Source organism: Podarcis liolepis (genome assembly GCF_965112155.1).
Source record: "Podarcis liolepis genome assembly, chromosome: 2".
In the NCBI taxonomy this organism is placed as follows: Eukaryota; Metazoa; Chordata; class Lepidosauria; order Squamata; family Lacertidae; genus Podarcis; species Podarcis liolepis.
This window is the reverse complement of record NC_139555.1, coordinates 110205126-110228067: the sequence shown is the minus strand read 5'-3', so window position 1 is coordinate 110228067 and position 22942 is coordinate 110205126. Positions and strand designations below refer to the sequence as shown.

Genomic DNA, 22942 nt, shown 5'->3' with positions numbered 1-22942 from the left:
CTTAAATGTACTTTCCCTTAAAAACCAGAGGCCTTTCTCTTGGGCATTGTCGGCCAATTGGTGTCAAAGAAGGACAACAGCAGCAAGAATACTCATCGCAAAGTACTGGAAGACACAAGATCTACCCACCCTGGAAGAATGGCAGATGAAAGTGATGGACTATATGACATTGGCGGAGATGACTGGCAGAATCCGTGATCAGGGAAAAGTGACGGCGGAAGAAGAATGGAGAAAATTTAAAAGTTACCTTAAGGACTACTATAAACTTGATGAATGTTAGTATGTCGAGGTTTTTAAGAAAAAAGGGATACAGTGATATAAGATCAGATTATAGAAAAGACTAAGTTGGAAAGGAATATTTAGAAGTTGTTAAAAAATTATGGACATGGGGATGCAGAAAGGGGGGGTATGGGGAAGTCCCGGAAAAGAGGTTTATGAAAAAATGTTATGAAACTATACGTGTTTGTATGTCTTTTTAAGTGTTTGTTTGTTTTTTAAAAATTCTGTAAAATCAATAAAAAAATTTTTTAAAAAAAGAAAGAAACAGTCTGAAAGTAGCCTAACATTCTACTTTATTCACAGACTGTACACTGTACAGACATGTCTGCTCTCTCAGCAGCCTCCGTACAACTCACTGCTTCCTTTGCAGCAACGACAGGAAGGTCTCAAGTTACACTGAGAACACAACCCTGAGAACAGCGTAGGACATCCTGTCTCACACTCAGTAACATCAGAAATATCACATGATGTAAACAATGTGCTGCTAGCATGCAGCTGGTGAGTAGTCATATCCCAACAGGACTTTGCTCTGGCCAAACCCCTGGGCTATGCCAACACGCCACGATCATTTGTTCCAGGAAACCAGGTCTTTGCAAGGAACTTTCATGACTGCAGGGTAAAGGTTGAGTTGAGTACTCATAAGGGCTTGCTTCAAATGATGCAAGAGCGGCTGTGGGAGGTGCTGCTGCTTCAACAGGAGACACTGAGCAGTGGCTACTAGCATGCTCTACTGTCGAAGGGTCTCTGCTGTGCAGCCATGGGGTTTTCGTTGTGGCAGGAAAGAAGAGGAAAGAGGAAAGGGGCCCAACCTGCAAAACTTGCAGTGCACAGGGGGAGGAAGAGGAGATGCATACTCTTCATGGAGAGGTAAGGATTTCTGCCTTGTCCTGGAGGGAAAACTCTCTAGGAACAGATTCTAGACTGGAAGCACATTGGGTGGGTGGGAGACGTTGTAATCGTAGAATTGTGGGGTTGGACGGGGTCAGAGGGTCATCTAGTCCAGCCCCTGCAGTGCAGGAATCTCATTTAAAGCATCCAGGACAGATGGCCATCCAGCCTCTGCTTCAATGAAGAAGATACCTGATGAATATCAAGTGCTTGCTTCTGGAGTGTGGATCTTGGTTGTCTTTGTGGGGTGAGGAATAAAGGAGTTCTGGAGAGGCAGGAAAATGCTGTGCTGAATTCAGGCAGGGGGGCTCCCCTCACTTGGGGAGGAGGCTTTTGTGTAGCCTCTGTCTGTCAGGGACTGGGCAGAGGAGGAATGGGGGAGACCACCTCCCCAGCCTGACCCTTCTAGAGAAGAAGACAGCTTAGATTTACAACAAGGGTTTGAGGGAGGTCACAGCTCAGAGGAAGATGAGGGGGAAAGCTGGGAAATAATGGGAGAGAAGGAGGAGGAGGAGGAGGGAGAACCAGGGGGGCCACAGTTGATGGACACACTGTCTTCAGAAAGCACTCCTTTTTTATATAAAATATTTATTAAAGATTTTAAACATTATGACACCATACACATACACAACCCAAAAGCATTTATAAAATCATGTTCAGCAATACTTCACCTTCTCTCAAAACTTGTTTTAAATTATACGTTTCAACTATTATGTCTCCAGTTTGCCCTTTGTTATCAAATATTTGAATATTTAAGCTTGACATAATATTATTCAAAATTCACCTTTGTTCTTATAGTTCAATTATTTTCATACTCCTTTCCGCTAAGTCACTAATGCCATGTTATCTTAATATCCTGCATCATTCTAACATTCATACAATTTACAATACTTTTGCAAATAGTCCTTAAATTTTTTCCAGTCCTCTTCCACTGTCTCTTCTCCCAGGTCTCGGATTCTGCCAGTCATTTCTGCCAGTTCCATGTAGTCTATCAGTTGCATCTGCCATTCTTCCAGGGTGGGCAAATCTTGTGTCTTCCAATATTTTGCGATAAGTATCCTTGCTGCTGTTACTGCATACATAAAAAAAGTTCTATCCTTCTTTAACACCATTTGGCCAACAATGCCCAAAACAAAGGCCTCTGGTTTCTTAAGGAAGGTATATTTAAATACCTTTTTCAGTTCATTATATATCATTTCCCAGAAAGCCTTAATTTTGGGGCACGTCCACCAAAGGTGAAAGAATGTTCCCTCAGTTTCTTTACATTTCCAACACTTATTGTCTGACAAATGGTATATTTTTGCAAGCTTGACTGGGGTCATGTACCACCTGTATATCATTTTCATAATATTTTCTTTCAAGGCATTACATGCCGTAAATTTCACACCAGTGGTCCATAACCGTTCCCAGTCAGCGAACATAATGTTATAACCAATGTCTTGCGCCCATTTTATCATTGCTGATTTAACTGTTTCATCCTGAGTATTCCATTTTAACAGCAAGTTATACATTCTTGAAAGTACCTTGGTTTTTGGTTCTAACAGTTCTGTTTCTAGTTTCGATTTTTCCACCTGGAAGCCCTTCAGAAAGCATTCCTAACCCCCCCTTCCAAAATATAGCAGGCCTTGGAAGTAGGAGGGCAAAGAGCTCAAAGGCAGAGGGCACTTCTCAGCACCCATAGGGATGACAAATGAGGAAATGGGAGAGACGGATGGGGTGCAGTTTCACTTGAAGCAACACATTATTCCGAGAGGCCATATTCCCAAGCCTCTCTCTGTGAATACTGAATGAAGTTGGTCTATAGCTGTGGGCATCTCATTTTTTCCCCTTTTAGTATGAATTTGGATTCCTAGGCTCCTGTTCAAAACTGAAAATGAAATAAAATAAACCTCCGACCCGCTCCTACTGCCAGGCTGGGCTCCTTCTGCCTTTGGCTCCTCCCTGCCTTTGGCTCCTCCCTGCCTCCCTTCTCCTCTGTGGCAATCCTTTCGCTTTGCCCAGTCAGCAGCTGAATTGTGTGCCTTGCTTTCCCTTGCCTATCTGTTCTTTTCCTGAGTGCAGCCACCCTCAGAAAGCAAACTCTCATTTTAATTTTAATTTTATTCTTTGTACCCCGCACAAAATCTCCCAACATTCAGCTTTGTTGGATACCCACTGATTCTAGTGTCCTAACAAGAGTGGGAGAAAAGCTTTTCTCTTTCCACTTTCTTCGTGTCATGCATAATTTTATAAACTTCTATAGATGTACAGCTTATGTACAAAGGTAAAAATTACAGTAGCTGCCCTGCTGCCCTTTGCTTCTAGCTCTGTGGAATGTGACACAGAAGGAAATTTGAGGGGGAAAGATTCCCCACCTTTTCCTTTCCCACGGCTACTGAGCATGCTCAGACCTCAATGGATTATTATTTTATTTTTTTAGGGGGCTGTCCGCTTCACTTAAATAGTTTTACTTCTGCAAACCTAAATTTTTGATACCTTCCTCTTGTTTCTCATAAAGGCGTCTGGTCTTCTGCAAGCAAAGGTTGCTTTGCCTGTAAATAAGGTTTTCTATTATCTTCCTGAAGGATGAAGGATCTGCTGGAAGGGGAGCCAAAAATGGTGGAACATGCCAATACCTACAAGAAACCTGTAAACAGAGCAGAACAAGTTGTGTTTTTACCTCAACAGAATGGAGCTTGTTACAATTTTGAACATTCGGAGATGAGAGAAAAATCTGGTAAGCAAGTTAATTCTGATGCGTGAAAAGTATTAAGATGGAGACTGGAGACAGATTGTAGTTGGTTGGGGGTTTTTTTAAAGAGCGAGCTCTTAAGAATCTCTTTTTGCAGAATGTGCAATCATGTCATTCCATTTTGTAAGCAGGTTTTGGTAGTTTGCAAAAACCTGCCCGGCCTATGCAGCCATAGGTGACGATGGGCCATATTCACGACAGTGTGGCTGGAAATGAACGTGGGCCATTTTCAAATGAAACAAGTAACTTGCATGGAGTCTTTGTTACCAACTGAAGCAAAGTGGGTATTAATGAAAAATCACCTGTAGCTGTTGTGATGGTGATGTTTAATAATAATAATAATAATAATAATACCCCTCCCATCTGGCTGGGTTTCCCCAACCTCTCTGGGCAGCTCCCAACAGAATATTAAAAACATGATACCAGGTGCTTACAAGAAGAGGAACCTAGAACTAGAACCTCGCAGGAAGGAGTGCACACCTTGTAAGGAGGCTTGAGGTCCTACACCTCTCAGGAGGATTTGGGCATCCTAGAACTGCCTATGATCTGCTTGCCTTGCTCATGCCTATGGAGGGAGAAAGATACAGAAACCCAGAACTGCCCACTCCCTAAGCCTTGAACACCCATCTGCTCTTTGCTTTTGGCAGGCCCAGTTTCAGCGCCACCTGGCCTTGTTGAAAAGCAAGAGGGACAGCAGGGAGGTCCTTGCAGTGAACCAAGGGAAGAGGCTGGAGATGCTGCTGGTAAGTTCACCTTCTTAGGCAAAGCTGTCATTATTATTATTATTATTATTATTATTATTATTATTATTATTACCCCGCCCATCTAGCTGGGTTTCCCCAGCCATTCTAGGCAGCTTTTAACAGAATATTAAAAACACAATAAAACATCAAACGTTGAAAACTTCCCTAAACAGGGCTGCCTTCAGATGTCTTCTCAAAGTCAGATAGTTGTATATTTCCTTGACGTCTGATGGGAGGGCGTTCCACAGGGCAGGCGTCACTACCAAGAAGGCCCTCTGCCTGGTTCCCTGTAACTTTTTAAAAGGTTCTCTGAATACTGTCATTCTGGGAGTTGTTGTTGTTTCTTCACTTCAGAAAAGCTAATGAAATGCAAAGATGCAAATGAGTGGGCAGGTGCTTGTATTAACTCCTGGAAATGGGGTTGCAAAAATAAAAATAAAAATGGGCATCTGGAGTGACAGAAAGAGTGTCATGAAACAGAGAAAGCCCTTAACCTGTTGTATATATATGCTACTCCTCAGCTATTGAGGCCCATCCTCATCCTCACCTATGGCTACTTAGGCTGGGCAGGATTTTGCAAACCATGAAAACCTACCAAAATACACAGCCTGATCATTAAAAGTATACGTTTTCTCCCTCTTCACCACCCCTGGTTTATTTTCATCAATTACAAGGGGGGCAGGGAGTAATGCATATGTTAGATGTCTGCTGTGGGACCAGTTGAATTCTTCAGCTATAGACAAAAGATTGCTCTTTCTGATCAAATGTCTTATCTTGGTAGGTGTCTATCCCAGTTTGCCCTCTAGCTATTCCTAGTAGCGATCAGCTCTTGCCCCCAAAGGATGACCCCCAAAATCGCCTGCCCAGTTTAACAGCTGTGTGGATGAGCTGGATGGGGCTGTCTGTGAGGTGAGGCCTCCAAGCCTTGCTGCGGGGATCGGGGGGGGGAGGGCTGTCACTCATATCTCAGTAAGAATCTGACTGTCTGGGTCTCCAATGGCTGCTGGCTAATGTGTTCCAACCCCAAATTAAGAAAAAGAATTTTGAGAATAATTTAGATAAAGGTACAGAAATATGTATAGTATGGGATGCAAGTAAAGCATATTATATAAGAGGTTATTTTATACAACACAACTCTTTACTTAAAAGAGAGAGACAGGAGAAACACAAAAAAGATTCTGTGTAAATTTAAACAAAAAGAAAAAGAGCTGGAACAATCGCCAACAAATACAAATATTACCTGGCAAATTAAGATGCTGCAGAGACCATTAACTATGGAAACAAAATTGAAGTATACCAACCCCAAACTCCTGAATGTCAAGAAGAAATAGATATTGCAATTATAACAACAAAGTTCTGGTATTAGCAACCCAGTTCTCCATGCTGGTTTTAGTTGTGTGTGTGAGTGTGAGTGTGAGTGTGAGTGTTGTGATGTGGCTACATGTGAAACACCCCTTATAGGTGAGATTTGTATTATTATTATTTCTTCCCTAGCAATGGTAAATCAAGACCATTATTTGTGTGTGCTAATTTCCTTTCAGGGGGTCACCCTAATTATTGCTGTAAAAGAATCACGCCTAAGCGTATCATCTTAATTGCATCCATCATCATCATCGTCGAAATTATCCTCATTCCCCTCTTCCTCATCACCATCATTGCTCTTGCTGTCCAGAGAGGTGAGTTTTCTGCCTCTTTTCTTAGTGCTTTCTTCCAGGTCTGTCCCAGTCATGACCTCTGTCGGCCACCAGCACTTTGGCTTCTAATAGCCAGTTCACACTTAGCAGCAGCAGTTAGGAAAACAGCTGCCTTTGGCTGAATCCGTATTATCCATGCTCTTGCCAATGGCTCTCTGGGACTTTGGAGGGGATCTTTCCCACCTCTACCGGAAGTTGCCAGAGATTGAATCTGAGACCATCAGCATGCAAAGCAGATGCTCTGCCACTGAGCAACAAAGCTCCCCCAAGTGGTGTGATTCCTCTACTGGTCCTTCCCTTTCCTCTCTCCAAGATGCATCTGAATCCAGGAGCCACAAGAGCTGCTTATTGATTCCTTCTTTGCCCCCCGCCCTCCAAGCCGGAGGTTGAAATGTTATGTGCAGATCACAGAACACAGCAGAACTTTCTCTTTCTTGCAGGGGGGAAATCCAACCAGACTTCCCCTGATGGGAATTACTCTGCTGCTTTGAGAGCAGCGTGCCTAGCTGGCTGGATTGTCTATGGAGGGAAGTGTTATTTTTTCTCAGAAGAAGAAAGAAACTGGACTTCTGCCCAGAGCTTTTGCAGTTCCCAGGGCTCTTCTCTGGCTGCGATTCAGAGTGAGCTGGAAAAGGTGAGACCAACAAATGTATAAATGTTGGTGAGAATTATCTCCTGCACAACAATAAGGATGAGCTATCCTTATGGAAATATAAAGAGAATCTGTGAGGTAAATTGACTTTGTCATAACTTGATGCAAACAAATTATCCATCCTGGAGCCGTTATGATCAAGGATAATAGGAATTGTAGATCAATTTCCCAACAAGTTCCCCATCCGTGCCATATAGGCTTCCTTCAGCCACTTTCCTATCCTTGAACCTCCTTCATCCCTTTTCAGCAAAGCTTTCCTTCTGCTATCTAAGTCTCACTTTCTTTGCATTTCCAGTCTCACTGCTCAGGTCTGTGTTAGAAGTTCTTGTTCTCCTCCCACATTTGGCATTATTTGAGGTGGAAGACTCATTTGGAGGCACTGTTCTAAGCTGTTTGTGTGTTTTCAACCAAGGTGTTCATGCTCCGGTTCAAGGGCGAAGCTGACCATTGGATTGGCCTCCGGAAGGACTTAAATGATACCTGGATATGGGCAGATGGATCAGAATACAGTAACAGGTGAGTCCTTGGTCTTCTCCGAATTGGGACTAAGCAGGAGGCATGCTGGGTACAGTGAGTTGATCAAACCTGAATCTGCAACCAAAAATCACTCCAGAATGTGAACTTCAAGGAATCAGAATTGCACTCAAAGCATAAACCTCTCAGTAACCTTCCTGATATGTTGGGGTTTCTCACCTCTGACCAGACACACAGAAACCATCCACACTGCTGACAAGCTTCAGCTAAGGCTCTTGAGCTCCTCTGGTGTGGAGAAAGTCCTTGTCTTCCCACTCTCATAAGACTTAAGGTCAATCAATTAAGCTGAACGGTAGGCGATTCAGGATGCAGTAATGTCTTTCTTCACACATTACATATTATGGAATCGACTCCCACAAGACGGACAGCTTTAGCAGGGAATTAGACAGACTCATGGAGAAGAAGGCTGTTGATGGGACCTGATGATGAGGCATATGCTGCCTCCAAGAACTCAGGCAGCGTAGCTTTGAATACAAGTTGCTGTGGAAGAATCATTGGAGAAGGTTCTAGTAAAAAACGCACCATATTTTTCGCTCTATAAGATGCACCGGACCATAAGACTCACCTAGTTTTTGGAAGAGGAAAACAAGAAAAAAAAATTCTGAATCCCAGAAGCCAGGACAGCCAGCGGGATCACAGCGATCCCGCTGGCTGTCTTGACTTCTTGCTTGGCTGTGCGCAGCCTTTTCCAGGCAAGGGGAGCCTTCATCCCCTGCCCAGGCGAGGCTGCGCACAGATAAGGCTCCCCCAAGAGCCGCGCTCCCTTTAAAGAGCGAGCGGAGTGTGTGTGTGGCTCTAGGGGTTTTTCCCCAAGGATGGAGAAGGGCAGCCCTTCTCCCTCCTCAGGGAAAAGCCCTGAAGAGCCGCACACACACTCCACGCGGCTCTTTAAAGGGAGTGCTGAGCAGAGCCTCCTGCCTGCATTCGCTCCATAAGACACACACACATTTCCCCTTACTTTTTATGAGGGGAAGAGTGCGTCTTATAGAGCGAAAAATATGCTAAGTATTTTATTGCTTTTTCAGTAAACAGTGAAGAGAAAGGAAACAATACAAAATATCAAGTACAGCTCATCTGTCATACAACCAAAATACAAAACCACACAGGGTGAAGCTTATCCATGGATCAGATCTCTCCATAATGTTAAAGGTGGTTTCTTTAGGGAGGTAGATTTATGAGTATAATCAAGAAACATAAGCCACATACTCTCACACTTTCTTAATCTGCTATCTAACAATCCTGCTATGCTGTGCCAATCTCCAGTAGCGCTGTCTCCCAGACTGGTAAGCCAGTCATGTAACACAGGCCCCAAATCAATGGATTCAAGAAAGGAGATTCCGACCAAAACTCAGGAAGAACTTTCTGGCAGTAAGAGCTGTCCGACAGTCAAACGGGCTCCCTTGGGAGGTGGTAGACTCTCCTTTACTTGAGGTTTTTAAATACTTCCTGGTGCAGCTGGACTTCTCCGTGACCCTTCCCCTCTGCAAGGCGGTGGGACCGATTCGGATGGTCCGCCCCCGCCACTTAATGGATCCAATTGGCTTCCAGAGAGTGGTAGGGGATGTTTTATCCCAAGTTGATGGCCCTTCAGCTGATTCCCTGGTGGCCCGCTGGAATGCGGAGTTAACCAGGGCTATTGACTGTCTGGCTCCGAAGTGCCCTCTCCGATTGCATGGAGCCCGGACAGCCCCGTGGTTTTCCCCAGAGCTGAGGGCGATGAAACAATCGTTGAGACGGCTAGAGCGCCGGTGGCAGAAAACTCGTTCTGAATCAGACCGGACATGGGCTAGAGCTCAACGTCGAGCCTACCAAGTGGCAATGGCGACAGTGAAGAGGGCCTTCTTCACCGCCTCCATTGCATCTGCAGAAAACAGCAGCAGGAGACTTTTTCAGGTGGTCCGCAATCTATTGGAACCACCTGCACCACCGGGGCCTGGTAGGGACCCCAAGATCTCCTGCAATGCTTTTGCAAAGTTTTTAGCAGATAAAGTCGCTCAGATTCAGAAGAAGGTAGACTCCACCATGGAAGCAGGGCCAGGGCGGGAGAGTGCTAGAGTTCTGTCTAGTCATGTTACATGGGATCAATTCCAATCTGTTACCTCCGAGGATGTGGACAGGCTGCTTGGACAAGTGAAACCGACCACCTGTCTCCTTGATCCTTGCCCATCCTGGCTGATAAAAGCGAGCCGGGAAGGGCTGGGCGATGGGCCCTGTGGGGTGGTGAATGCTTCCTTCTGTGAGGGAGCCTTCCCAGACCCACTGAAAGAGGCGATCATTAAACCGCTTCTTTAAAAAACATCTTTAGACCTAGCCAATTTGGCCAACTATCGCCCAGTCTCAAATTTACCATTCTTGGGCAAGGTGATTGAGTGGGTGGTTGCCAAACAACTCCAAGTACGTCTGGAGGACGCGGACCATTTGGATCCCTTCCAAACGGGATTCAGGCCTCACCATGGGATTGAAACTGCCTTGGTCGCACTGGTTGATGATCTGCGGTGGGCTAGGGACAAAGGTGAGAGCTGTTTCCTAGTTCTGTTGGATCTCTCAGCGGCCTTTGACACCATCGACCATAACATCCTTCTGGACCATCTAGAGGGTCTGGGAGCTGGGGGCACTATTATACAGTGGTTCCGCTCCTTTCTCCTGGGCCGTGTCCAGAAAGTGGTGGTGGGGGATGAGTGTTCAGACCCCTGGGCTCTCACTTGTGGGGTGCCTCAGGGTTCCGTCCTCTCCCCCATGCTTTTTAATAGCTATATGAACCCGCTGAGAGAGCTCATCAGGGGGTTTGGGCTGGGTGTTAATTAGTATGCAGATGACACCCACCTCTACCTCTCCTTTAAATCAGAACCAGTGAAGGTGGTGAAGGTCCTGTGTGAGTGCCTGGAGGTGGTTGGAGGATGGATGGCGGCTAACAGATTGAGGTTGAATCCTGACAAGACAGAAGTACTGTTTTTGGGGGACAGGGGGCGGGTGGGTGTAGGGGATTCCCTGGTCCTGAATGGGGTAACTGTGCCCCTGAAGGACCAGGTGCACAGCCTGGGAGTCATTTTGGACTCACAGCTGTTCATGGAGGCACAGGTCAATTCTGTGTCCAGGGAAGCTGTCTACCAGCTCCACCTGGTACGCAGGCTAAGACCCTACCTGCCCGCAGACTGTCTCACCAGAGTGGTGCATGCTCTAGTTATCTCCCGCTTGGACTACTGCAATGCGCTCTACGTGGGTCTACCTTTGAAGGTGACCCGGAAACTGCAATTAATCCAGAATGCGGCCGCTAGACTGGTGACTGGGAGTGGCCACCGGGACCACATTACACCGGTCCTGAGAGATCTGCATTGGCTCCCAGTACGTTTCCAAGCACGATTCAAAGTGTTGGTGCTGACCTTTAAAGCCCTAAACGGCCTCGGTCCTGTATTATTAATAGAGGTTGGATGGCCACCTGCCAAGGGCTCTTTAGCTGTGATGAACACAGTGGGATTTTCTTCTGAGTAGACATGTGTAGAGGATTGCACCATAAGTCTCTGAGCTGCAGAGTTATGAAATACTGATGATCTGGAACTAAGTTCCCATTTCTAATGGATCTGATTCTTGGCTACATAGTTCATGACACGGTCCCACCCATGCAAAACAGAGCAACCAACCTGGCTTGCCCATCTCACCTTTCCTCCTTGTGTTGCAGGTTGGTGGTGAAAGGAAGTGAAAAATGTGCCTATCTAAGCAAGGAGTTTGCCATTGCCTCCCGTTGCCACATACCGATAAAGTGGATCTGCAGTCACCCTGATGTGTATATGAGGAATAAAATCTCTACAGCAGGAAAAATCAGATAACAAGAGAAATTATTATCAATCCCAGGGATGAAAGAAATCAGCAATTTCCATTCTGGCCCATTTTAATCACAATCAGCACTATTTCCATTCCGCTGCAGTTTGATATCCTTCTAATGCTACAATATTCATCTCACTGTCTACTATTTAACATAGTTTACGCAACTTTCATTCATTTCTGGGTAAAGGAAACATCAAAACAATGTAAGAAAGTATTTAATGACATATGCTTTGTGGACATCAGGACGGCAACAACAATCAGGCGAACAAATACCGATTGTATTCACTTGATTCTCTGACCACAGAGCTGCCACCATTTCTGCTTGCTTTTCTGTTTTTGTCACAATTCTCTGAAATCCTTAGGTAAGCCTTTCCATTGTATGACCCAGATACTGTTTCTAGAAGGAATGGCAGCAAATTGTATGTATGGAAACAAATTTACACCAAAGCTGGTGTGTGATGAGAGACTGCAGAGAGGAGTGCTCAACTCTGATGCTTGTTCACAGCTTCATACAAAACCACAAATGATCTGAACTAGGCTTCAGTGCCTGCATACTTGCAGCCTGATCTTTGCACATCCACTAGAAACTTGTCTTCTCTTATAATAAAACTTGAAATCTGTCACCAAGAAGAGAATGAAAAATCATAAACAGAGCTTTTGGACGTCTACATTGAACCTAGCCATTTGCTAACTAAGTAGAAAGGGCACAAGTTGATGATTCATGGATTTATGCCATTCTTGTAGAAATCAATCAATTGCGTCTTCTATTTCAGATTGTTACTGTATTAGAGTTGTGGAGATGACCATCTACACAAAAGTTGACTTGGTGCAGGCTCAATGCAAGACAAATGTGCAACTCTGCTCTGGTGGCTTGCCACAGGAAATTTTCATATGATCATTGCTATAGGCTGTTACAATGGCCACAAGCATAGGTGGCTTTCAAAGCGGACCGTCCTTGGTTCAAAGAGCACAGGCACATTGACAGCTATTAACCAGGGCAGCCAGGGACTGGACCACCCCATTCAGAGGCAGGTGTACAACTTGGTTTTTATTGGGGGTATATGGCTGGAGACTCAAGAGTACATTATACTGACCCAGACTGGCAGCTCTCATGTTTCTGGCATACATCATTGTGCAGCACAGTTGGGGATCCTGGGCAAAATATTATCCGACTCCTTTCATTTCATCTGCCATTGTCCAGTGGCTCCTCATAGCCAGACGAAGTGTCCACTAGTGCCATCATGTTTCTGCCATCTGTATTCTTCCAGAAATTGTTTCCTCAATATAGACTCCATGCCTCATCCAACCCAGGGCTGGATTAACCTACAGGGACTGCCCTGCTTCTCTCTACCTGGCTTGGGGCGGGGCCTGACAGGCTCCATAAAGGAGTGCAGCTGGGCAGAGAGGGCTCCATTTCTGTTTTTGTTTAAAATCGCCCTGATTTTTTATCTATGTCATTTTAAATTGTGATTGATATCAATGCTGTATTCTTAGTTTTAGATTTTATGATTTATGTGGAAATGGGTTTCCATTTGATTGTGTACATTTTGACGTGTTTTATTTATTGTTTATGACTTTTGTTACGTTGGTAATTGAGTAGATGTTCTCATGTTGTAAGCTGCCTTGAACATTGTTTTAAATGTGGAAAGGCGGCATACAATTAAAATGATGATGATGATTAACCTCAAGCAAACGAAGCATGTACTTGGGGCACGGAGGGAAGGGAGGAGCACAACAGAAATTTTCCGTTGCCAGAAGCAGATGTGTTACATAAGATTAGTTTGGGGGATCTGATCAAAGACACTGCAGTTAGAAAAAAGGAGGAGAAAAAAGATCAAATATAAAAAAGTGGAAGTATACAAAAATCATCATGGTTTTCCATCTTGCTAAATAAAAAAATTCCTTCCAGTAGCACCTTAAAGACCAACTAAGTTAGTTCTTGGTATGAGCTTTCGTGTGCATGCACACTTCTTCACATACATTCCATCTTGCTGTAAGCTTTGTTTCATTTTGAAAAATATAATATAATTTTTCGTCTTACTCGTTTCACTATTTAGGGAGGTATATATGGGGCACCCCAATCTTTAAAGTGCTTAGGGCCTCTAAAGGTGTTAATCCAGCCCAACCTATGGAAAAGAAGGATGGGGAAGTCTCAGTCACATGCCTGATGTAGGGGAGGAGTCCAGCTGCTGTTGTTAAATGTATACTCTTATTGAATTGCAGGTTATTATAATAATCCTGCCAGTGTTCTTATCTGTTTACACGTTGAAATTATTCAATAAACCTTTTCCATTCTTTTATAAAAAAAAGTTTGTTATCTTGATTTCTTATATTTCTGGTAAGTTTCGCCATTTCTGTGTATTCCATAAGTTTTTGTATCCATTCTTCTTTCGTTAGGACTTTCACACTTTAAAGTTCCATGTTCCTTCTTTTGCCCTGGAGATTTCCGCACGAAAACCTGCTCTTTAAAGCTCAATCGGTACGAACAGCAACCCACAGAAAAACCAAGTTGATGTTTGTTGTGTTTTAGTTTAAAGAGGGGTTTTTTTGTGGGGAAGCTCTAGGGCAATAAAAGAGCACTCAGATATGGAGCTTTAAAGTGTGGAAATGTGCCTGGAAAGCAGGGGGACAGGTAAGTGTGGATAAACCCACATATCTGTAAAAAGGTTTGAGGACCCCTCCAGGCAGGTATTTTACTGTGGATGTATTCAGCAGCATGTTATTGACACAAGAATAATGCATCTGTGGTGGATTTATTCTGCTGGTTTTGTAATGTTTCCCCAATTCTAACACATTACTGCTGTCTGGAGTGCAACAAAAGCAGGGCACACACATACAAATTCTCTCTCTCTCTCTCTCTCTCTCTCTCACACACACACACACACACACACAATCCAGAACTTCTGTGACATGAAAAATATGGAATTTCAGCAGGAAGACACAGGATAGGAACAGATTGGAAATGAAACAGTGTTGCCAGCAAAAAAAAACCACCCACCCTCTGCAGGAACAAACAAAATTGAAAGTCGGATTCTTTATGAGGGGCATCAGGAGCATAAATAATCATGAGTGAACAGTAGAAATGAAATCTTCAGGGGGCCAATAACTTGAAGTTTGTTGAAGTGAAGGACATGAGGCAGGAGTTGGTAATGCAGGTGAGCTGTGCATAAGCAAGCTGTCCGCTAGCTCTTCCGAGGCTCTTTTTATTAGCACAATATGCAAAACCAGTCAGATACATTTTGGACTGTGCCCTTTACATCTTCCAATCAGGAGATCATGGAGTGGTACAAAGTTATTTTGGCACCTGTTTCTACCGCGTCATTTCCCCCTTGAACAATGTATAGCGAAGGAGACAAAGGTCACAGACAGGGCACGGCAGACCACTAAGCGAGCAAAAGTTAGATAGAGGGCATGATGTTCAGACAGCTGAGACTTTGTCTGCGGGTGGAAGTGTGCTCCACACCTGAAGGTCACGTGTTCAGACAGTTGTGGCTTGTCTGCAGGTGGAAGTGTGCTCCACACCCAGCGGTCACTCCTTCATATGTTCCTGTTGATTGGTCCCAGTCAAGAACTTTGCAGCCATGTTCTGAACATGCATATGGCTCTGAAGTTTTCAAAACTAGCCCCAGGTATAATGTGTCAACTACAAGCGAGTATTGGTGTTTGGTTTGAGACATTAGAAGTCTTCCTCCACCTGCATCCTAATCACCTGGCAGCTTGCATCACTGCAATAAGCTCTGGGCATGTGTGGGGCTGCTAAGCAGGAGAGGAAGTCAGGAGTCATTATGTCAGCTGTCCAGGCCACTGTTTTTATGGCACCAGACAGATCAGCTGGGAAATCACCCAGAGCAATCTGGAAATCCACCAGATTGACCAGTCTCTGAGGGCAGGCAATATTGTATAAACTGCCCTGCTTTGGGTGAAGCTAACATATCTGGTGAGACTGGTGAAACAGTGGAGGGAGTATGGCAGTGATGGGAAACCAATTCATGAACCAAGAGCTTATATATTGACCACTAATAATGAAACGTATGTTGTAGATATTTTCCCACATTTATTATGGTTTTTTGTGTGATATACAAATGACATGAGAAGACTTGGTATACTTATTTGTATAACATTATTCTTGTTTATAAAACCCAATAAATAAAAAAATACTACGGCAGAATGTCATAGCTTCGATTCAGAGAGAATTAGGTTTTCATAATTGCAAACAGAATTCTGTACTAAGAATCTTAGGTTTGATCCATTATCCTTTATAATTTGTGTTTTTCTACTGCATTCAATATTTTAGTTATGCACTGTATAAATAAGTAATTGATTTGATGTAAGTTGATCTTCTAGCTATATTAGCTGAATTGCTAGCCTTTTTTAAAAAAATGAGAGATCTCTTTTGGATCTCCTTTGGAACTGTACAAAAGCTTGTGTCAATTAAAACTGGTCTGTAGCTACTGAATCTTGCATTGCGAATGTCATATTTAAATAAAACACTTTGAGTGTAACCCCCCCCCCCAAAAAAAACCCTCGACTTAATATAGAACAGGGTTGTTTGTGCAGGCAGTAGATGCCATAATTCATAACATCACACCAGCATCAGTTGCAATCTCTTTACACCAAAAAGCATAGTTCTTTTATCAACTTTTAATCCTTACAGATGACCATAAGTATACACAGGGCCTTCGCGTTGCTCTTGGAACTGCCTGCGCTGTGATTTTCCTCCTCACTCTGACTGTAGTAAGGCTGAAAGTTTTGGGTGAGTAACTGCATGCTTAATGTTGGTTTCCCCAAGAATACCGTATTTGCAATCCTGTGCAAGTCAAGCCCCGTTGAATTTAGTAGCGTTTGCTCCCAGGTGGGAATAGGATTGCAGCCTAGGAGTGTGAATACAGATAACGTTTCCTGGCACAGTCCAGTAAAAGTTGGCCATCCTGGAGTCATCCTGGAAGGCTACTGTTAATTTGCTTTTTGTCAAAGCACTGTAGCAGCTGGTGAATAGAAAATAGAACATAGTGTGGGCATTTCAAAAAACATTTATTTATATAATAATAATAAAAATAATTTATTATTTATACCCCGCCCATCTGGCTGGGCCTCCCCAGCCACTCTGGGCGGCTTCCATAGAAACCAAAAATACAGTAAAATATCACACGTTAAAAACTTCCCTGAAGAGGGCTGCCTTAAGATGCCTTCTGAATGTCAGGTACCGGTAGTTGTTTATCGCTTTGACATCTGCTGGAAGGGCGTTCCACAGGGCGGGCGCCACTACCGAGAAGGCCCTCTGCCTGGTTCCCTGTAGCTTTGCTTCTCGCAATGAGGGAACCGCCAGAAGGCCCTCGGCGCTGGACCTCAGCGTCCGGGCAGAATGATGGGGGTGGAGACGCTCCTTCAGGTATACTGAATATACAGGTATATTTATTTGAGAAAAGATAAATTATGCATCAAATAAGCCCCAGTTCTGTGCTCTGAATAAACTGTGGGGAATTGAATTTCTTATTTTGCAACCCTGATGGTTAGCCCTATTTTCCACCTCTGTATTTTAATTAAAATAATGAACATTATTTAATATTCCTATGAATACTCTTTGATGCCCTGCTTGTTTAGCCCCAGTCATTGTGAACAGCAGGCTTCTTCATCATTTGATGACAGGTTACAGGGTGCCAAACATATGTATCCTTTGTGAATTACATTTGGCTATGTAACAAAACAAAATGTTTCTTTTCCTGTGCAAGAAAAACAGACTGTATCCCAGTGGCGTAGCGTGGGTTGTCAGCACCCAGGGCAAGGCAAGTAATTTGCGCCCCCTAACCCGTGGTTTTGAGCCCCCTAACCCGTGGATTTGTGCACCCTAACCCTAACCCCCAAATGTTGTGCCCGGTGCGGCTGCCCCCCCCTGCACCCCCCACGCTACGCCACTGCTGTATCCCAACAGTTGTCCACAGCATCTTTTAATACTAGAGCTGATATTCAGGATCAAATGCAACACTATAAAATGTATTTAGTTTTGCAGCCGAAACAAACACCAGAGGACACCAGCAGCAGCAGCACTGACTCTGAATTTAAGCTACAGCTGAAACACTATATGTGCAGCTCTCCAAGCCACAGCGGAACAGGTAACCTCAGCCACTCATGGATGACTCATGCTTTGTGTATGTGTACCAGAAACACTGTCTGGACATCAGCCACTTGCATCTTCCAAATGAGACTTACTATTAAAACACCATTTAAAAGTTTTACTTTTAAAACATGACACAGAATTCAGATGTATTGACTTCCGCATCTTCCCAGAAGGGCTGCTCAAATTAATTCTCAGCCTAAGTGATTATGCTGTGGTTCACAAATGTCTTTTCATATCTCTGTAATGAAAAGAACCTTGCAGGCTTCATTAACCTGCAAACCCTGAGAAGAACCAGGATAGCCAGGTGAAGAACTGGAACTGAGGCATGTTGAAACTGTTGATGCAAGCAAAACATGATATTATATAGAAAGGAAAATTCCTGGATTCCAAGATCCAAGTTTGGGGCAAAGTAAAATGTGGAAATATAGACTGTTAGACCTTTAAAATATGTCTTTCCAATTGCGTTCCAAAAAAAGTACCATCTTCCCTCAGCATAGGGAAAGATCCCACATTTAGTACTTTAAAAAATGGTTTACTTACAAACCCTTCAAAGGTCAGGTTCATGTTCTGTTCCATACATCACTCAGAAAGGTTGCACAGGCAGTAAAACTTAGTTTAGTTCCAAAGTGGTGGAAGTTCGTAAATTATTGGTATAGGAGCACAAAATTGGCTTGTGAGTGTCATGCAGCCAGGCTAGAGCAACCAGCTTAGCCTCTTCACACGCTGAGTTCATCAGTAGTGGCATAGCTCAGGGAGGGCCAGAGGGGTGTTGGCCCCGGGTGCATTTCCTCCTCACGCAGTCTTGCAGCATCACCAAGGCAGCATAAAGTCAGGTTTCCATGTAGTTTCCTCTCAAAAGAGGGAAATGCTTAACTAGCATCTGAGACCATTTGGGATTCTACACGTTACTCAAAACTCCTGGGAAGTTTATTTACTGAAATAAATAAAGCTCCCCTTTGCAATGAGACATTTTGTAATATGCAATAAATTCTCAGATTCTCCCATGAGGGGGGAAATAAGAGCATCCATTTATGCATGGAAATATTCTGCCTCTTGGTTTCCCTCTCTACCACCAGAGGATGCCCCAAACTGCAAAATATGCCCCAATGACTGGGAACTGCACAGGGACATCTGCTACTGGATCTCTCAAGGGCAAAAAACCTGGACCGAGAGCCAAGATGACTGCAAAGGAAAGAACTCCACCCTGCTTGTGATTCGGGACCAGCAGGAGATGGTAAATATGCAACTTATGAGAAAAGTCTAGCCAACAGGGATCCAGTTGAAGCAAAGCCCACAAGAGAGTGAGTCTTCTGGCCAGGGATGTGGGACCTGTGGTCCTTCAGTTATGGGAGCTGGAGTCCAACAAGTCCTAACCATCCGTTAGGATGCTTTATTCCTCAACACTAGGTTTAACTTTGCTCAATCACATTTATATAGATCTTGTCAGGCATGGCCAAACTTGACCCTTCAGATGTTTTGGAACTACAATTCCCATCACCCCTAGCTAACAGGACAAGTGGTCAGGGATGATGGGTATTGTAGTCCCAAAAACATCTGGAAAGCCAAGTTTGGCCATGCCTGTTGTAAGTGTTTAGAGGGCTTTACATGCATGATTCAATTGTAATCTTCATAGCAATCTTTTGAAATGGTAAATATTATTATGTTCCGTAGTGCATTTGGAAGACTTGAAGCTCAGAGAGTAGCTTGCCTAAGGCCACCAAGTGTGATCATGTTATGGCAGAGGTGAAATTCAAAACAGGGACTTCCTAGTTCAGACTTCATTCTCTTCACCCCTCCAGTGAGGTGTATAAAAAGAAGCAAAAAATGCACTTAAGTTGCAATCAATCAATCAATCAATCAATCCAATCTCTTGAGCCTTGCTGTCAACTCTGCCTTGGCGTAAAAGCTGCTTTAGACAGCCACTGCTGAAATCAGATAGGCATCTTCACAATATTAAATACACATTACCGGTAGTTAAAATTCATGCAGATTTGTACAGGAGGTCCTTAGACACACATATAGAAGTAGATGACCCCCTCCTTTACTCAGCTAAAAGGATTTCCAACTGGGTCAGCTGAAGATGGCTGAGGAGCCGAATGTGGAGCCATGAAGAGCTCAATAGAAATGAAGCTGATGGAACTGAGCATGAGTTGTTAATAAAATGGTCAGAATGGCAACATCCAGTGCTATTTTTCTAGAAAAAGAGGTGCCAGAACTCACCATGAAGACCTCCCTTGTTTTCTTATAATGGTAACGGTGACCACCTTAGAGGTGCCAGAACTGAGTTCCAGCAAGTTCCAGCTGAAAGAAAAGCCCTGGCAACACCCTTGTCTGTTCCATTATAGGCAATTATAAAGAACTTGGCAAAGGAAACCCGCTATTGGTTGGGACTCACAACAGCCAAACTTTCTGAAGAGTGGACCTGGGAATGGATTGATGGATCCCCATTCAAGGGAGAACTGTGAGTAGTTCCAGGTGTGCACAGATAATTTCTGTAATTTTTATTTTTTTATTGATTTACATGTTAGCAAGGAAGCATAGACCTAGTGATGTAAATAAAGCACAGAAATGAAAAGAAGTGGGAGGCCTTAACTACAACCTTCAAATCAATGCATACACAAAGGCTGAACTACCAATATAAATAAAAGAGATGTCTTTCCTGATGCCAAGGTATAAGTTTTCATCTGTCCCAAGAGGCATCTGGTGACGTCTGTTGGTATTATTTTTATTTTTATTTATTTCATTTATATACCGCCCACAGGTCTCACAGGCCCACAGGTCTCAATAGTTACAACTTAAAATCACAATATAAAAACACAAAATACATTTTTATAAAAGCAGCCCAACCCCCCCTTCTCCCCAATACATTTTAAAAGGACATTGGATGTCAATCAGCCTCATGCCAATCAGCTGAGGAGAAATAGCTCACCTCTTGGCATGAAGGGAAAGGTTTTGATGTGAGAGTGAAAACAGTGGAAACAGACTGATACTGAATGACAGAGTCTTTTCTTTTTTCTTTTTGGAAAAGCAACAACAAATCATTTCCTTTATTTTTCAGGTTTACAGTATCAGACCCTGCTAAAGTAAACAGCTGTGGGGTGATAAGGCGAAATAATGTTAATTCTGATGCATGCAGTACTTTATCTAATTGGATGTGCATGAAAGCAGCTTTCCAGATATAAGCACAAAATGGAGTCAAGTGTTGGAAGTAAGAAACCATCTCATTCTGAACAATGAGTTGGCCCCTGACTTCTTGTGCAGCTTGCAAGATCGCCTACAGCCCAGAATAGTCTGCAGTTGCCAGGATGCTCCTTAACTGACTTATGGCAGGAAGCCAAATGCCCTAGTAATAATTTGTGTATTATGGGTAATGTTTTATGCCCCAAATGGGCAACTGTCATAAAATCCAAACCTTTGCTAGTGTATTGGAACAAAAGCAGCCAGTTTGTCAGTTCCCTTGAGTTCCTTTTCATTGATTTATATTAATATACTATTATAATGCAATTAGCAGTAAGTGAAGAATCTGTAGCTAAAGGCAAAGGGGAGTTTACCAGATATTAGGTAAAGGTAAAAGGCAAAGGACGCCTGGATGGTTAAGTCCAGTCAAAGGTGACTATGGGGTGTGGCGCTCAACTTACTTTCAGGCCAAGGGAGCCAGTGTTTGTCCAGACAGCTTTCTGGGTCCTGCCATTTACCTTCCCATCGCAGCAGTACCTATTTATCTGCTTGCACTGGTGTGCTGTCAAACTGCTATGTTGGCAGGAGCTGGGACAGAGCAACGGGACCTCACTCAGTCTGAACCGCCGACCTTCTGATTGGCAAGTCCAAGAGGCTCAGTGGTTTAGACCACAGCTCCACCAGCCTCTTCACTCAGGGAATTACTAATCTAACAAATGAAGGGATGATTTGCACCCCCATCAGTGCACTGTCTGTTTTTATTTTATGTTTCTTTGGCTGGTAGTCCAAAAGATTGGTAGCATCTTGGGAGATAGATTAAGCCCCCAAATTGTATATCCTGCCGCCCCCCAAGCAGACTGCCCTCCAACTGAAGACTCACTGTGCAAGATTGTTGCGAGGTCCCAGCACATTGAGGCTTTGCAGCCTCAGCTGGTCTTAGATGCTTCCTCCTGTCCTTTCAGGTAATTAATGCAAAGACCCCAAGCAGTTCAGGACATTTCCCCAGGTGACTTCTTTGTCACTGTCTCCACTTACAGATAGGTAGCCGTGTTGGTCTGCCATAGTCAAAAATAAAAAAATTCCTTCCAGTAGCACCTTAAAGACCAACTAAGTTAGTTCTTGGTATGAGCTTTCGTGTGCATGCACACTTCTTCAGATACACTGAAACAGAAGTTGCCAGATCCTTCTATATAGTGAGAAGGTGGGGAGGGGTATTACTCAGAAGGGTGGTGGGAATGGGAGATTGGCAGATAGCTGAGATGAGCCTGTTGACGACTCTTAACGACTGTAATAGGTCTTACAGGCTCATCTCAGCTATCTGCCAATCTCCCATTCCCACCACCCTTCTGAGTAATACCCCTCCCCACCTTCTCACTATATAGAAGGATCTGGCAACTTCTGTTTCAGTGTATCTGAAGAAGTGTGCATGCACACGAAAGCTCATACCAAGAACTAACTTAGTTGGTCTTTAAGGTGCTACTGGAAGGAATTTTTTTATTTTTGACTGTCTCCACTGTTATTTATATTAATAGTTGATGTTTTGGCACAAAATATAAGGGGAAATGATAGAATACAATAAAAGTAGGGCAGCAAAACTATACAAATAAAAACGTTTGCGGACTTAGTATTACCGTAACTTTAGAACAAACAAGAGAGAGCACACCAGAAGTGATGGAAAAGATACACAGATTTGGAAAACTAGGTGGTTTCAAATTAAACACAGGAAAAACCAAGATGATGGTTAAATATATGGACAACCAAACAAAAATTGATCTAGAAACCATGTGTGGGTGGAAAGTAGAGGGAAAAAATAAATATCTGGGGATCTGGCAAACAACGAATAATTATAACATTTACCAAGATTTGGTAAAGGTTTGGGAAGAAATAAAGAGAAATTTGGAAATATGGGAAAGAATGAAACGATCGCTACTAGGTAGGATTTTGGCTATGAAAATGAATGTCCGTCCAAAAATGTTATTCTTATTTAAAAATATCCCAATAATTAACTCTCAATGCTTCAAAGAGTGGCAGAAAAAATATATCATGATTTATTGGGCAGGAAAGGAAGCCCAGAATAAAACAAAGTCATGATCAATATACAGTGGTACATCGGGTTACATATGCTTCAGGTTATATACGCTTCAGGTTACAGACTCTGCTAGCCCAGAAATAGTACCTTGGGTTAAGAACTTTGCTTCAGGATGAGAACAGAAATCGTGCAGCAGCAGCGCAGCAGCAGCAGGAGATCCCATTAGCTAAAGTGGTGCTTCAGGTTAAGAACAGTTTCAGATTAAGAACAGACCTCCA

The 22942-nt window shown here is 43.5% G+C and overlaps 2 protein-coding genes and 1 long non-coding RNA gene across 8 annotated transcripts in view; 2 read left to right on the top strand and 1 right to left on the bottom strand.

The window, feature by feature from the left end:
- LOC310701827 (early activation antigen CD69-like) overlaps positions 1 to 13185 on the top strand; it is a 98947-nt gene extending 85762 nt beyond the window's left edge. The window contains exons 1-7 of one of the 3 annotated variants that reach the window (XM_083493257.1): positions 952 to 1146; positions 3732 to 3883; positions 4546 to 4641; positions 6183 to 6317; positions 6776 to 6969; positions 7400 to 7503; positions 11198 to 13185. In XM_083493257.1, the coding sequence (XP_083349383.1) occupies positions 1037 to 1146; positions 3732 to 3883; positions 4546 to 4641; positions 6183 to 6317; positions 6776 to 6969; positions 7400 to 7503; positions 11198 to 11345 (939 nt within the window). In that variant the 5' untranslated portion in view covers positions 952 to 1036 and the 3' untranslated portion in view covers positions 11346 to 13185. Of the gene's footprint in view, positions 1 to 951; positions 1147 to 3731; positions 3884 to 4545; positions 4642 to 6182; positions 6318 to 6775; positions 6970 to 7399; positions 7504 to 11197 lie in introns of those variants that run through there. The other 2 variants (XM_083493256.1, XM_083493258.1) reach the window with 2 other exon arrangements.
- The window catches only part of LOC310701932 (C-type lectin domain family 2 member B-like), a 47852-nt gene that overhangs the window by 13220 nt on the left and 11690 nt on the right, over positions 1 to 22942 (bottom strand). The window lies entirely within an intron of this gene.
- Positions 14466 to 21661, top strand: LOC310702174. Of its 3 annotated transcripts, XR_014523321.1 has the most exons (5): positions 14466 to 16096; positions 17343 to 17453; positions 18535 to 18692; positions 19804 to 19919; positions 20517 to 21661. It is a non-coding gene; the product is annotated as an uncharacterized lncRNA (long non-coding RNA). The 3 variants fall into 3 exon arrangements; XR_014523322.1 differs by lacking the exon at positions 14466 to 16096 and having other exon boundaries at positions 17265 to 17453; XR_014523323.1 differs by lacking the exons at positions 14466 to 16096; positions 17343 to 17453 and having other exon boundaries at positions 17464 to 18692.